This window comes from Bombina bombina, chromosome 10 (assembly GCF_027579735.1).
Source record: "Bombina bombina isolate aBomBom1 chromosome 10, aBomBom1.pri, whole genome shotgun sequence".
NCBI classification, from domain to species: domain Eukaryota; kingdom Metazoa; phylum Chordata; class Amphibia; order Anura; family Bombinatoridae; genus Bombina; species Bombina bombina.
Window position 1 is genome coordinate 210,955,064 of NC_069508.1, and position 12,872 is coordinate 210,967,935.

At 35.7% G+C, this 12,872-nt stretch overlaps 1 protein-coding gene across 1 annotated transcript in view; it reads left to right on the plus strand.

Annotated features, from left to right (window-relative positions):
* The window catches only part of CACHD1 (cache domain containing 1), a gene marked incomplete in the record, with an annotated part of 574,801 nt that overhangs the window by 292,058 nt on the left and 269,871 nt on the right, over positions 1-12,872 (plus strand). The window contains 2 exon segments of the mRNA XM_053693675.1: positions 6,659-6,803; positions 8,455-8,671. Coding sequence (XP_053549650.1) covers positions 6,659-6,803; positions 8,455-8,671 — 362 coding nt within the window.

A 12,872-nucleotide genomic window follows, 5' to 3' on the forward strand; every position in this document is an offset into this window, starting at 1 on the left:
TCTCTTTTCTAGACAAGCATTACCAATTTGTGGCTCTACCGTTTGGCCTTGCTACAGCTCCAAGAATTTTCACAAAGATTCTCGGTGCCCTTCTGTCTGTAATCAGAGAACAGGGTATTGTGGTATTTCCTTATTTGGACGATATCTTGGTACTTGCTCAGTCTTTACATTTAGCAGAGTCTCATACGAATCGACTTGTGTTGTTTCTTCAAGATCATGGTTGGAGGATCAATTTACCAAAAAGTTCTTTGATTCCTCAAACAAGGGTAACCTTTCTGGGTTTTCAGATAGATTCAGTGTCCATGACTCTGTCTTTAACAGACAAGAGACGTCTAAAATTGATTACAGCTTGTCGAAACCTTCAGTCTCAATCATTCCCTTCGGTAGCCTTATGCATGGAAATTCTAGGTCTTATGACTGCTGCATCGGACGCGATCCCCTTTGCTCGTTTTCACATGCGACCTCTTCAGCTCTGTATGCTGAACCAATGGTGCAGGGATTACACGAAGATATATCAATTAATATCTTTAAAACTGATTGTTCGACACTCTCTAACGTGGTGGACAGATCACCTTCGTTTAATTCAGGGGGCTTCTTTTGTTCTTCCGACCTGGACTGTAATTTCAACAGATGCAAGTCTCACAGGTTGGGGAGCTGTGTGGGGATCTCTGACGGCACAAGGAGTTTGGGAATCTCAGGAGGTGAGATTACCGATCAATATCTTGGAACTCCGTGCAGTTTTCAGAGCTCTTCAGTTTTGGCCTCTTCTGAAGAGAGAATCGTTCATTTGTTTTCAGACAGACAATGTCACAACTGTGGCATACATCAATCATCAAGGAGGGACTCACAGTCCTCTGGCTATGAAAGAAGTATCTCGAATTTTGGTTTGGGCGGAATCCAGCTCCTGTCTAATCTCTGCGGTTCATATCCCAGGTGTAGACAATTGGGAAGCGGATTATCTCAGTCGCCAAACGTTGCATCCGGGCGAATGGTCTCTTCACCCAGAGGTATTTCTTCAGATTGTTCAAATGTGGGGGCTCCCAGAGATAGATCTGATGGCCTCTCATCTAAACAAGAAACTTCCCAGGTATCTGTCCAGATCCCGGGATCCTCAGGCGGAGGCAGTGGATGCATTATCACTTCCTTGGAAGTATCATCCTGCCTATATCTTTCCGCCTCTAGTTCTTCTTCCAAGAGTAATCTCCAAGATTCTGAGGGAATGCTCGTTTGTTCTGCTAATAGCTCCGGCATGGCCTCACAGGTTTTGGTATGCGGATCTTGTCCGGATGGCATCTTGCCAACCATGGACTCTTCCGTTAAGACCAGACCTTCTGTCACAAGGTCCTTTTTTCCATCCGGATCTGAAATCCTTAAATTTAAAGGTATGGAGATTGAACGCTTGATTCTTGGTCAAAGAGGTTTCTCTGACTCCGTGATTAATACTATGTTACAGGCTCGTAAATCTGTATCTCGAGAGATATATTATAGAGTCTGGAAGACTTATATTTCTTGGTGTCTTTCTCATCATTTTTCTTGGCATTCTTTTAGAATACCGAGAATTTTACAGTTTCTTCAGGATGGTTTAGATAAGGGTTTGTCCACAAGTTCTTTGAAAGGACAAATCTCCGCTCTTTCTGTTCTTTTTCACAGAAAGATTGCTATTCTTCCTGATATTCATTGTTTTGTACATGCTTTGGTTCGTATAAAACCTGTCATTAAGTCAATTTCTCCTCCTTGGAGTTTGAATTTGGTTCTGGGAGCTCTTCAAGCTCCTCCGTTTGAACCTATGCATTCATTGGACATTAAATTACTTTCTTGGAAAGTTTTGTTCCTTTTGGCCATCTCTTCTGCTAGAAGAGTTTCTGAATTATCTGCTCTTTCTTGTGAGTCTCCTTTTCTGATTTTTCATCAGGATAAGGCGGTGTTGCGAACTTCTTTTGAATTTTTACCTAAAGTTGTGAATTCCAACAACATTAGTAGAGAAATTGTGGTTCCTTCATTATGTCCTAATCCTAAGAATTCTAAGGAGAAATCGTTGCATTCTTTGGATGTTGTTAGAGCTTTGAAATATTATGTTGAAGCTACGAAATCTTTCCGTAAGACTTCTAGTCTATTTGTTATCTTTTCCGGTTCTAGGAAAGGCCAGAAAGCTTCTGCCATTTCTTTGGCATCTTGGTTGAAATCTTTAATTCATCTTGCCTATGTTGAGTCGGGTAAAATTCCGCCTCAGAGAATTACAGCTCATTCTACTAGGTCAGTATCTACTTCCTGGGCGTTTAGGAATGAAGCTTCGGTTGACCAGATCTGCAAAGCAGCAACTTGGTCCTCTTTGCATACTTTTACTAAATTCTACCATTTTGATGTATTTTCTTCTTCTGAAGCAGTTTTTGGTAGAAAAGTTCTTCAGGCAGCGGTTTCAGTTTGAATCTTCTGCTTATGTTTTTTGTTAAACTTTATTTTGGGTGTGGATTATTTTCAGCAGGAATTGGCTGTCTTTATTTTATCCCTCCCTCTCTAGTGACTCTTGTGTGGAAAGATCCACATCTTGGGTAGTCATTATCCCATACGTCACTAGCTCATGGACTCTTGTTAATTACATGAAAGAAAACATAATTTATGTAAGAACTTACCTGATAAATTCATTTCTTTCATATTAACAAGAGTCCATGAGGCCCACCCTTTTTTGTGGTGGTTATGATTTTTTTGTATAAAGCACAATTATTCCAATTCCTTATTTTATATGCTTCGCACTTTTTTTCTTATCACCCCACTTCTTGGCTATTCGTTAAACTGATTTGTGGGTGTGGTGAGGGGTGTATTTATAGGCATTTTAAGGTTTGGGAAACTTTGCCCCTCCTGGTAGGAATGTATATCCCATACGTCACTAGCTCATGGACTCTTGTTAATATGAAAGAAATGAATTTATCAGGTAAGTTCTTACATAAATTATGTTTTTTCCCCCTTCTTCCAATGTCTCCACCCCCAAAATTTCTATAACTGTTGATAATTCCATCATTACCCCTACCCCACATGCCCGATGTCTTGGGGTCACACTTGACTCAGATCTTTCCTTCACTCCTCACATCCAGTCCTTGGCTAAAGCCTGCCGCTTCCACCTTAAAAACATTGCTAAAATTAGACATTTCCTTACACAAGATACAACCAAGATTTTAATCCACTCTCTCATCCTTTCCCGCCTCAACTACTGCAACTCCGTCCTCTCTGGTCTACCTAGCTGCCGCATAGCTCCTTTACAATCCATTATGAATGCCTCTGCCAGGCTCATCTTCCTTACTCGTCGTTCTTCATCTGCTGCACCTCTCTGCCAATCCCTTCACTGGCTTCCTCTTGCCTCTAGGATTAAACATAAAATCCTCACCCTGACATATAAAGCTCTCAACTGCACTGCTCCCCCCTACATCTCAGAACTTGTCTCTAGATACTCTCCCTCCCGTCCCCTTCGATCAGCTCAGGATCTCCTCTTCTCCTCCTCTCTTGTCACCTCCTCACATTCCCGTTTACAGGACGTCTCCAGACTGGCCCCCATCTTGTGGAATTCCCTGCCTCGCTCCACAAATCTCTCCCCTAGTTTTTACAGCTTCAAGCACTCCCTAAAAACTCTACTATTCAGGGATGCATACAACCAACACTAACCTTTCCTAACTTCATTGCTTTCCCCTTGAACCCCTTAGATTGTAAGCTTATGGGCCCAGCTGTTTACAGATCGCTTCATAAGAGCCGACTACAACAGTGAAACTCTCGGCAGGGCCCTCTACCCACTTGACCCCTACAAAAGCTATCCTGTACACTGACTATGTTTACAGCGCTGCGGAATCTGTTGGCGCTCTACAAATACCTAATAATAATAATGTGTGTAATGTGTGTGTGTGTAATATGTGTATATGTATGTAATGTGTGTGTAATGTGATTATGTATGTAATGTGTGTGTAATATGTGTATATGTAATGTGTGTGTGTAATATGTGTGTAATGTGTGTGTGTGTAATATGTGTATATGTATGTAATGTGTGTGTGTGTGTGTAATATATGTATATGTATGTAATGTGTGTGTGTGTGTGTAATATATGTATATGTATGTAATGTGTGTGTGTGTGTGTGTAATATATGTATATGTATGTAATGTGTGTGTAATGTGATTATGTATGTAATGTGTGTGTAATATGTGTATATGTAATGTGTGTGTGTAATATGTGTGTAATGTGTGTGTGTGTAATATGTGTATATGTATGTAATGTGTGTGTGTGTGTGTAATATATGTATATGTATGTAATGTGTGTGTGTGTAATATATGTATATGTATGTAATGTGTGTGTGTATATGTATGTAATGTGTGTGTAATGTGTTTATGTATGTAGTGTGTGTGTGTGTGTGTAATATGTATATATTTATGCAATGTGTGTAATGTGTAGTATGTAATGTGTGTAATGTGTAGTGTGTAATATGTGTGTAATATGTGTGTAATGTATAGTATGTAATGTGTAATATGTGTGTAATGTGTAATATGTGTGTAGTATGTTATGTGTAATGTGTGTAATATGTGTGTAATGTGTAGTATGTTATGTGTAATGTGTGTAGTATGTAATGTGTGTAATATGTGTGTAGTATGTTATGTGTGTAATATGTATGATAGAGCCAACAAAACAACTTTATTTGCCTTGCGACATGTGTTATAATAAGATAGAGCCACTTATTCAGTCTTCTTATTAAAGGGACACTGAACCCAAATTTTTTCTTTCGTGATTCAGATAGAGCATGCAATTTTAAGCAACTTTCTAATTTACTCCTATTATCAAATTTTCTTCATTCTCTTGATATCTTTATTTGAAATGCAAGAATGTAAGTTTTGATGCCGGCCCATTTTTGGTGAATAACCTGGGTTATTCTTGCTGATTGGTGGATAAATTCATCCACCAATAAAAAAAAGTGCTGTCCAGGGTTTTGAACCAAAAAAAGAAGCTTAGATGCCTTCTTTTTCAAATAAATATAGCAAGTGAACGAAGAAAAATAGATAATAGGAGTAAATTAGAAAGTTGCTTAAAATTGCATGCTCTATCTGAATCACGAAAGAAAAAATTTGGGCTCAGTGTCCCTTTAAGAAGCGCATGACACTTGTGGTGTTGGGTGCAATAAAACATGAGTTTGTCATTGAATTATCTTATTTCCAGACCACATACAGACACTCATTTGACAAGATGTTTATGTAGCCAAGTATTGGATATCAGTTTCAGACAGATTGCTTTCTTTTCTCCTTTGCAAGCACCTGATGTTTATTTACGTGATTTTTCATCATAAGTCTCCCCAGTGAACCTGGAACCTCAGTCTAAGAGAACACTGATTTGTTTATAGCAAAACCCTCAGCACATCTTTGTTATTCCATGGAAGGTCTAGTGATATCCCAAGGTTACAACACCAGACAGATGTAGTTAATTGTGACACACAAGAGGACAAACAAATATTAACACTGTTCGCTTCTGCTCTTCATTACAAGAACTAGAATAACCAAGAAAAATAAACCAAGTCTAGTTGAGAGTACTGCATCACACACAATACACCAATTAATTAGTTGTTGTCAATTAAAACTGAAAGGTGATTATTGTATATATTGGCCCTTAGCGAATTCCCTTGGCACTCTCTCAATTCAGTTTTGCTTAAGGGATAAACAGAATATATATCCTGTTCATTTCAGTCATTCTGTGTCTTCATCAGTCTAGGTCATTTTTTTTGTTGTTGATGAATTTCCAAATTTTAAGATGCCAAAGTCAATTAAGCAAACGGCAATGTGTTCCATTGGGAAGGAAGCCCTTAATTCTAAGGAAAACCTCAGATAATTCGGAACAGGTGTTGTCCCCTAATGATACCTTTTTCCTTTCTCATACTTTACACAATGTTTATTTCCATAAAATAAATGGTTGGCTGTTAAGCAACTAAACCCTTTAGTGAAGATGTATTTATTTTAAACATTGACTGATTTATTTTATGTTTAATTTTTTGATTTCTTACTCATTTTTTAAAAAAATAATCCAATTTGGTGTCTAAAACAGTAATAAAAAATGAATATGTTCAGTAACAAGTATGGTGTTTTCCACTTCATATTATAACATTAATTTGCTGTGAATTCTCACAAATAAAAAAATAAAATAAAATATCTAAGTATGTAAGATTCACAAGGAAATCATTGAGGATATCGCCATACCTAGTGAAATGTGGAGGTTCAGGTACTCGATATATTTCCTCATGAACACATTTTTAGCATTTGTATTTATTGGCAAAGCGCTTTAGGAAGGTCTTAAACATTGGGCACTAATTCTTTGAAGGTGTATTGTGGGTTTTATGATTTTGAATTGGTTCATTCTATACGCTTTAATGTAACAGAAGTCCGTCCTTTACAAAAGTTTGTGTTTTTGTCATTCTTCACTATAACTAGGCTTATTTGTTATTAAAGATCACACTGTTCCTGTCTGTGGTTAAGTTTTTCCTTTAGCTAGAATAGGATATTTTTTATTTTCTTTTAATTTTGTGTATCTGTTTTTAATTGTGTTTTTTTTTGTTTGTTTTTTTATGTATTTTATCCTGATGTGAGTTTTCATATTAAACTTATATATTTAAATCATGATCTAACTATATATTGCTTTTTCTAGGCCTGTGTATGTATCCACTGTTCGACCACAGTCAAAGCATATTGTCGTTATTATTGACCATGGTGCCGCAATCACAGAGACGCAGCTCCAAATTGCCAAAGATGCTTCTCAAGTTATTTTAAACTCGATTGATGAGCATGACAAGGTGATTCATATATGGGAAATGTTACTTTAAGATTTGTTTATGGTTACTTTTACTAATTTGTTGAGCTTTCTTAAAGGGACATGAAACCCCAAATATATCCTTCATGATTTAAATAGAACACACAATTTTAAACAACTTTCAAATTTATTTCTTCTATCAAATTTGGTTAATTCTCTTGGTATCCTTTCTTGATTGACAGCTAGCTTAACACATCTGTGAGCCAATGAAAAGTTGCATATATGTGCAGCCACCAATCGGCCGCTAGCCTGTGCCTGAGCCTTCCTAGGTATGCTTTTCAACAAAGGATATCGGCTTCTTGCGGTTAAATATATGCCGCTATATTTTGGTATTACCTGTCGGTTTTAATACCGAACTGTATTGCTCAGTTTTCGAGGTACATCGAGGTAACATTCCCCACACCAGGGAAAGGAAACAGATGTCTGTAGCGGCATATATTTAACCGCATAAAGATTTGTGTCATCGAATATCACCAACTAAGGAGACTCAAGGAAAAAACTGAGCAATACAGTTCGGTATTAAAACCGACAGGTAATACCAAAATATAGCGGCATATATTTAACCGCAAGAAGCCGGAGGACCCCCATAAAGGTACTGTTACTTAGAGACATAGACACAACAAGTATAACCGCTCCAAAACTACGATAAAAATCCTTGCTTATAAGCTGAAGGTGAACGTTATATTTGTATTGAATACAGCAAGATTATATATATGCAGAAAAGTATCAATATAAAGAAAGCCGATTTGTGGCAATATCAGAGTGAACATATATCTGTATAATCCTATATATTTTGTAAAACTACCTATATATTTTGTAAAACTACCTATATATTTTGTAAAACGACCTATATATTTTGTAAAACGACCTATATATTTTGTAAAACGACCTATATATTTTGTAAAACGACCTATATATTTTGTAAAACGACCTATATATTTTGTAAAACGACCTATATATTTTGTAAAACGACCTATATATTTTGTAAAACGACCTATATATTTTGTAAAACGACCTATATATTTTGTAAAACGACCTATATATTTTGTAAAACTACCTATATATTTTGTAAAACTACCTATATATTTTAAATTGGTTTTTTATATTTTTTACATTTTATATATATATACACATTTTAATAATGACCATAGTGTATTGACACCGGTGTCTCTTTTTAATATACAGTGTATATACATTTATTTACATGAAATAAAACATTTATATTATTATTGATTATCTTGTTTTTTAGAAAGGAATGAAATATTCAAAAGTTTTAAAAAAACACATCTAAACTATCAATTTTTTCACAAACGGGAATCTGCATTTTTTGCGCCACCCAACACACATTCTCTTTCAAATTTAAAAACTTTTGGGATATAAGTTTTTTCGGGTGTGCAGTTGTTCCCACACCGACTCACAGTCTAACCCACATTTGCAAATATGTACATATTCTTTGTCAACAATGGATACCAAGAGAACTAAGTAGATTTGATAACAGAAGTGAATTTAAAAGCTATCTGAATCATACAACTTTAATCTTTACTTTCCTATTCCTTACATAATATGAAGCGTTTCCCTTACATTTAATGTTCTGTGCTGTCCCTTTAATAAGCTGCTTTATTGTTGCTTTTCAGATCTCCATCTTGACTGTGGCTGATGTTGTGAGGACGTGCTCGCTAGATCAGTGCTACAAGACGTTCCTGTCTCCAGCCACAAGCGAGACAAAGCGGGAGATGGCCAGTTTTGTTGCTGGCATAAAGTCGTCAGACAGCCCTACCCAGCATGCTCTTGGTTTTCAGAAAGCTTTTCAGCTCATCAGAGGCACTAATAACAGCACACGGATCCAGTCGAGTACGTGATCTATTGTTGTTTGCACTTCCTTTTTATCTGCACCTGTCATAACCTTAATAAATAATCATCTGTTTTGTTACAGAAAATGTAAATTTAATCATTTAGCTGTGATATCATTTACTTCCATATTTACCTATTTCTCATGGAATCTTTTCATTGACACTTAAAGGGACATGAAACCCCATTTTTTTCTTTCATGATTCAGATAGAGAATGCAATTTTAAACATATTTCCAATTTACTTCCATTATTTAATTTGCTTCCTTCTCTTGTTATCCTTTGCAAAAAGGTTTATCTAGGAAAGCTCAGGAGCAGCAAAGAACCTAGGTTCTCGCTGCTGATTGGTGGCTGCATATATCTATATATACTGATTGTCATTGGCTCACCAATGTGTTCATCTAGAAACCAGTAGTGCATTGCTGCACCTTCAACAAATGATACCAAGAGAATGAAACAAATTTGATAATAGAAGTAAATTGGAAAGTTGTTTAAAATTGTTTGTTCTACCTAAATCATAAAAGAAAATGTTGTTTCATGTCCCTTTAACTCCTTTCCTTGAGAGCATACTGAGGTATGCTGAGTGTGCAACAATGTTATACATATAGTACTTAAAGGGATATGAAATCCAAAAATGTTTGTCAGACCGATAATACCATTTTTAAATAGTTCCCAATTTACTTCTATTATCAATTTTGCTTCATTCCTATGATATTCTGTTTTGCAGAGATACCTAGGTAGCATCTGGTGCACTACATGGTAGGAAATAGTGCTCATAAAATGGTCTGGCTCCTGATCTTACATCCCTGTTTTTTTAACAAAAGATATCAAGAGAACAAAGATAACATTGATAATTGAAGTAAATTAGAAAGTTGTTTAGAATCGTATGCTCTAACTTTATCAAACATTCCCAAACTCATGAACCTAATTAATAGAAATATTCAGCCAATTTTCAGGCTATCAAATTAATTCCCTGAAAACAGAGGAGTTGTGGCTGAAAAAAATCGAAAAACTCTCCCGTTAAAATTCCTTTTAAAATAGTTGCAAACTCTTTCAGATATTTGGGGATCAATATATCGGCTGAACCTCAAGATTGGTATTCTTTGAATATCCCTTCTACTATTACTCAAATTAAAATGTATATGAGCAATTGGCTTAGTCTTCCCTTATCTATTTCGGGCCGCATTGCGTTATTTAAGATGGTGCATCTCCCCAAAATATTATATTTCCTTCAAAATCTTCCTATCCTTTTAAAAATGATCGATATTAATAACCTGAATACTGCAATTCGTCAGTTTATATGGCAGAATAAAAGACCCAGAATATCTTATCTAGCAGGATTTGCCCTTCCTGACTTGCAAACTTATAACCTGGTTTTCCTTGGCCGCATTGTTATAGATTGGATTACAAATTTAGATTACTTCACAGATAATGCTTTGAAAGCTAATGTGATTTATCCATATTCTCCTCTCTCTCTGATCCATTTACCGTACAATTTAATACCTAAAAAGGTGAAAATATATAAATCAATTTACACAAATAATACAGGCTTGGAAAAAAATTGGGTCTTATGTCATAACAAATATAAATATACCCAGATATCAAACCTTTATGGGAAATCCAGAATATCAAGAGGGCACTCAATCTTTAGTGCTTCAAGTCTGGCACAAAACATTAAATCATTTGAAGAACTAAAACAAGAATTTAATCTCAAAAATCGCATTTTTTTTTGCATATTTACAGGCTAGGCACTGTGTCTCCCAGTTAGTTAATAACTTTTCCTGGAACTGGACATAAGGTAAACTGGACAATTGGCCAGTTTTAGTTAAATCAGGACAGCGATCTATCTCTACCTGGTATCGATATCTCATATCACAAACGGTGAATCTAACTTGGCTAATATAGCTCAAAGTTGGACAAATATTCTTTCTTTAGAAACCTCAGACCATACAGAGCATTTAACACGTTCTTTATCCTTGCTTTATCAAGCTACAGTTTCTGAGACTTGGAGAGACTCCCACCTAAAACTTTTATATCAAACTTATTACACTCCTGAAAAAGGCCATAAGTGGCATAATACGAACTTTAATAAATGCCCAAAATGTAGATTATTGGCCGCAAATCTAATTCATATGGTCTGGTTGTGCCCCAAGATTCTACAATTATGGAATAAAATACAATTCTGGTTAATTAACACACTTAAACTGGCCCCATTTGCTTTTTCTTTAAAATAAACAATCTTTTTGGTGGATAAGAAATCAGCAACAAATGATCATAGAATAATAAACCTAGCTATATTAGCAACCAGAAACCTATTCCTTAAGAGATGGAAGGTTGGCTTCCCTCCTATTTCAGAAATAAAAAATTAACTTAAAAAACAGTACATCATCGAACAATTGGCTACTGATATGAACTCTGATCAAGAGATCTCCTTATTCTTTAAAAAATGGTCTAAATTTAAAAATATATTTCCTCCTAGAGAAATTGCTCATGTGATATTTCCCTTTAGAAACACAGAAATAGTAGTATTAGGAATTTGGTAGGGAGGGGCATCCCTTTTTGTTGTTGTTTTGTTATCCCTTTCTCCCTTCCTTCCCCTGGAGGGGGTGATATCTTGTATACCGATTGGATCACTAGGAACATCCCCAGGTTCTGGGCCGCATAACATGTTCAATAAGTAAAAGCATATGTAGCAGCGTGTTATTTAACCCATATAGACTGCTAAATTGTGATCTATATCTATCATTTCTAAATAGTTTCTTATCTTTATTTAAGCAGGTTATTAGGGGAAACAGAAGGCTATATATTGTATCTTCATAAATTGACTCTGATAAATATAGTCTAGTTATGGGGCAGCTATTGGGAGGTATGTATATAGTTTTTGTTTCTCTAATGGAGTAACTGGAGCAATTAGAACAATGTATACAGAAATCTTATGTATTTTTGAGAAATAATAATACATAATGTGATGTAATGGACTGTTTGCCTGTCTCCTTTTTTTGTTTTTTTGTTGTTTAAGTATACCTCATGACTTTGCTTTTATTTTTTTGCAAACTAAAGGCTTTTTTGTCTGTTTACTGTCCATTGTACTAAACGCAATAAAAATCATTAATTTAAAAAATAAAAATCATATGCTCTATCTGAATCATGAGAAAAATATTGGGTTCCATATCCCTTTGTCATATGCACCTAAGTCAGCATGTCCTCATTGTTTAAACAAAGAATGCTAAGAAATAGCTACATTTTATAGAAATAAAGCAGATTTATTTGCTGCAGTTTAATCTTTACCTCCTCGTTCCTTTTAGCGGTGTAGTTTAGAATGTTTAGATTTTCGGCATTAATTAAAAGCTGTCTTACGAAGGATACCATTTTTCTGTGCAAATGTACTTTATAATTATAATAATTTACAAAGAAAATGCAATCAGTTAACGGGACAGTAAAGCAAAAATTATACTTATTTAGATGCAATTTTAAGGAGTTTCACGGTTTACTTCTGTTATGATTTGATTTGCTTGCTTGGTATTTGTTAAAAAGCATACCTAGGTAGTCTCAAGAGCAGCAATGCAATACTGGGAGCTTGCTGCTGATTGGTGGCTGTGCCTACATTCTTATTCTCATTGGCTCACCTGTGTTCAGCTATCTCCCAGTAGTGCATTGCTGCTCCATCAAAGGATAAAAAGAGAATTAAGCAAACTTGATAATAGAAGTAAATTGCAAAGTTGTTAAAAAAATTGTGTTCTATCTGAATCACGAAAGAAATACATTTTTATGTTTCTTTAAAGGGACAGTCTACTCTAGAATTGTTATTGTTTAAAAGATAGATAATCCCTTTTTCTTTCCTATGGCATGGAGAGTCCACAACGTCATTCAAATTACTAGTGGGATATTCAACTCCTGGCCAGCAGGAGGAGGCAATGAGCACCCCAGTAAAACTGTTACGTGTAACTTCCCTTACCCATAATCCCCAGTCATTCTCTTTGCTTTTGTCAATGGAGGACGTGCGAAGATGGTGCCTGAAGATATTTAATCCTTTTATGGGTACTTTTCCCTGCAAACAAGGATTGGGGTCTAGCTGTGTCTATGTTAATCTCTTTAGTAAGAGTAATGGTGGCTGTTAGCAGTTAGAAAGCGGGGAGGTGGTCTTTGCTTAACTTCTAACATTATTGCTACCCCTTTATAGAAAGCCAGGGTTGGTTACTCTGCTC